General features: G+C 32.8%; 1 protein-coding gene across 2 annotated transcripts in view; it reads right to left on the bottom strand.

Annotated features, from left to right (window-relative positions):
- Nucleotides 1–3,538, bottom strand: part of LOC106816153 (superoxide dismutase [Mn]-like) — a gene marked incomplete at its 3' end in the record, with an annotated part of 57,347 nt that overhangs the window by 51,925 nt on the left and 1,884 nt on the right. For both annotated transcript variants that reach the window (XM_014820709.1, XM_014820710.1), the window contains 1 exon segment: nucleotides 3,012–3,105. In XM_014820709.1, coding sequence (XP_014676195.1) covers nucleotides 3,012–3,105 — 94 coding nt within the window.

Genomic DNA, 3,538 nt, shown 5'->3' with positions numbered 1-3,538 from the left:
AAATATGTACTGAGAAATGAGAAATGGCCCAAATTTATACTGAGAAATGAGAAAAGGCCTAAAAATTTACTGTTTACTGAGAATTGGGGTACCCCATCAGGACCCTCGTATATCAATGTCTGTTCCTATACAGTATTTAATCAATTTAAAAAGAAATGGTTTAAATGCCTTTATTCAAACATTAAAAGTACTCTCGTAGCATTAACATTAGTTGTAAGTGTTATCGTAGCATTAACATTAGCATTAACAATTTAACTTTACGATGTTTCTGACAATGGGCCCCTGCAGGACTTGTGCTCTACTTGTCATATCAATTCACACATCGTGAGTACAGTTCCTTGTTTGTTTGTTTTGGTATTTCCGATAATCGATTATTTGTTTTTATAATCGATTATCGAATTTGAGACTATAATCGATCGATTTTCGATTATAATCGATCATCGGGACATCACTACCTAAAACCCCATTGAAGTGGGTTAAAACCCGAAAATAATGTGAGTGTCCTTAGCAGAAAGGAATTAATGGGATATTAACATGTTTTCAGTCTTTTAAGGTGCCAAAATAACAATTATTCTGATATTCCAAAATTCCCATTTTTTATAGGTTTTTGCAAAAAAGGGGTTAATTGGCCATGTTTTAATTAGAATCTGACGGTAAAACATTGTTTTTCATAAAGCAGACATCCTAACGAATCTAACGATACCTCATTTGCCTTTTTCTAAAGTGGGGAGGGGTCGAGCTAAATTTTTGGCTCTCAGTCGCTCCACTAATTGCTTTGATAACGACAAAGTTTCCATCTAGTAATGCGGGCGTTAGTCCAACTTGAGACATGATGAAGTATTTATGAAACATTGTTTTATGTTAATGTTATGTGTAGAATAGGACCGTGTGATATTGTGTTAAAATTACTTGTGTTGGCTCAGATAACAGAAACATATTACACTATAACATCATAATTGTGTAGGGGTGTTCCTCTAGCATCCTAAGCATATATAACCACGAACATATCTATTCAAAGTATACATATCTAACAAACATATATACAGATATACATAAATATATACTCTATGTTAGTACAGGTACACCACCGATTTTCTGGACACTGATGGCCCGGAACCTCTTTTAGTCCGGATAAAATTCACCGAGTGGCCACCACCTTTTCAAAAAATATAAGTGATTCTGTTCACTTTTTATTGTTAAATTGCTGCATTATACTTCCTATTTTGCTATTCTGTTTGACGCAAACAAACATTTGTGACTCATACATAGGCCATAGCAAGCATTTAATGTCGTGATCAATATATCAAATCGCCCAGGTTTTTTGGATTTTTAACTTGTTGAGAAACAATCTTATCAGGTAAGAATTTGAGGATACATTTAGTACCGTTAGTACTTACTTTTCATGTAAAAAAATTGCAACAAAAATTTTAAATTTTACAAAATAATATACACCATAGAAAATTTGCGACGTAGTCAATTTAAAGGGATTACATGACTCTAGGTTCAAATTACGCTACATAAAAATTTCATTGTTCAATATTGATTAGAAATATTTTTTTCTGTTTTAAAAGTAACAGCTGTATCGTTTCTTACAATGACGGTGGCGCCACTACTAGTACTAGCCCATCTACTTTCAACGTTACATATCGTAACTTTTTGGTTGCAGGCTACAGACCGAGGTTGTTTCTTATTTACTAATTTAAGATAAGAACTTAAGAATTGCAATATCTTGTAAAAAAACTTTTAGATTCAGTTATGTGGATGAGTTTGCCCTGAAATAAAAATAGTTCTGTTAAATAGCAGTTTGGTATGAATATAATTGCACTTTTGTGATTAGCCCTCAGTCTGTAACGTGCAAAATAATTGGAAAAAGTGCAACTTCTCCAGGGTGGCAGCACAATTGCAGGGTGTCATTTCAGCAGCCAAAAATAACGATTTTGAAACTCACTGTTGTTTTGGGACAATTGTGAATGAATAATTATAGAAGTTTGTAGATACATACTATTATATATGCACTTCCTATCAGAATATACCATACAATTCTAAGGTGTAGTATATATCCCTTTAAATGTAGTGTGAAGATGGTTTCTAGGAATAGAGAAATAGTTAATGGTTGAGCGAGAAGCGAGAGAGTTGGTTAGAGTCGTGATCAGTGGTAGACGGTTGCTGTGCGTTTTGAAATATTTTACTTTTAATTTTAATTTTAAATATAAAATTGTTTTACTAGATTTGATATATTATACTGCCCTCGTCTACTAGGTTAAACTTTCTTTACAGCACATTGTGAGAGCCATTAGTGGCGTGAAATTCTTGATAGGTGCTGCACCTCACAGCAAGCAACATTAATTTTAATCAACAATATTGGTTTTTATTTCATGGCACACGATGTTCTCTGCAAAGTACCCATATAGTAAATTATTTATATGTGACCCGCTCCACCAAAACCAGGATTAAGTAGGAAATTCTACAAATTGAGTTATGTGCATATTTGAATATATCATTTAATTACCTTTAAAATGGTCAATATATAATATTTGGCTATATCTAAAGAATTAACCGATCTACAGCAATTTGAAAATCGGTAACCGACTTATTCCGGAATATGCCGCTTTTGAGATAAAGCGTTCCGGGTAAGGGGCCCAGTCGGGGATGAGCAATCCAAGGCCCGTCAAAAAAAAAGAAAAAATTTTAAATTAAAAATGTCCAGAAACTTTAGAAACTTAGAAACTTATTTTTGTAAAAATCTCATTTTTGTCCAAGTAGGCCATTTTCAGCATTGACATGTTATGTTATGTTATCTACATTATACACTCCTGAAGTTATGTCATCCTATGTTATGTTACATTACACAACATTATATTATACTATATTATATTATGTTACACTCTTTTAATTTAAATTATATTATTATTCTATATTACATTATGTTAATGCATTGAATGTGACGACATGCTAAGAATATTTTAAGCTCTTGATGTAATATATTAATGGAATCAATGTAATATTCATACCTGAACCGAAGTAGGAACTTGACACATCCGTAAATATATTCTTGAAAATTGAGAAGTTTCCAAATGTGTTCATTATATCCTCTGCTATTTTACCCTAGAGATAAATTGGTATTTTCTTCAGAAAGAGAATGCCAGCAGCAAAATGACAGAATATGCTATCCACAGTTAAAAACCAAAGGTAACAATAATTTGCATACAATAGCAGTTGGAATGACTGCAATTGGGGCATTAAATACTGTAATTCACCACAGAATGACTGCAAGACTACATTCAATACACATATATATACTGTATTCAGACTTGTAAATAAGTCTGGCAACCCAGCCAGTCCTGGTTTCCAAAATTTGTATTTCTATTGTATACCCTACAGTCAAATCCATAAAAAATGAACCAATCCTGCTCAAACGTTACAGGTTCTGGACTGGCAGACAAGCTGTTATTTTCAACACTGATGTATTCTTTTAAGAAATTATTTTGGATATATGGTGATGTGTGGAAGAATTTCAAGGTTGTGAGAAATACTCATG

Source organism: Priapulus caudatus, unplaced genomic scaffold (genome assembly GCF_000485595.1).
Source record: "Priapulus caudatus unplaced genomic scaffold, Priapulus_caudatus-5.0.1 Scaffold1300, whole genome shotgun sequence".
In the NCBI taxonomy this organism is placed as follows: Eukaryota; Metazoa; Priapulida; class Priapulimorpha; order Priapulimorphida; family Priapulidae; genus Priapulus; species Priapulus caudatus.
This window is presented reverse-complemented; position numbering and strand designations above follow the sequence as displayed.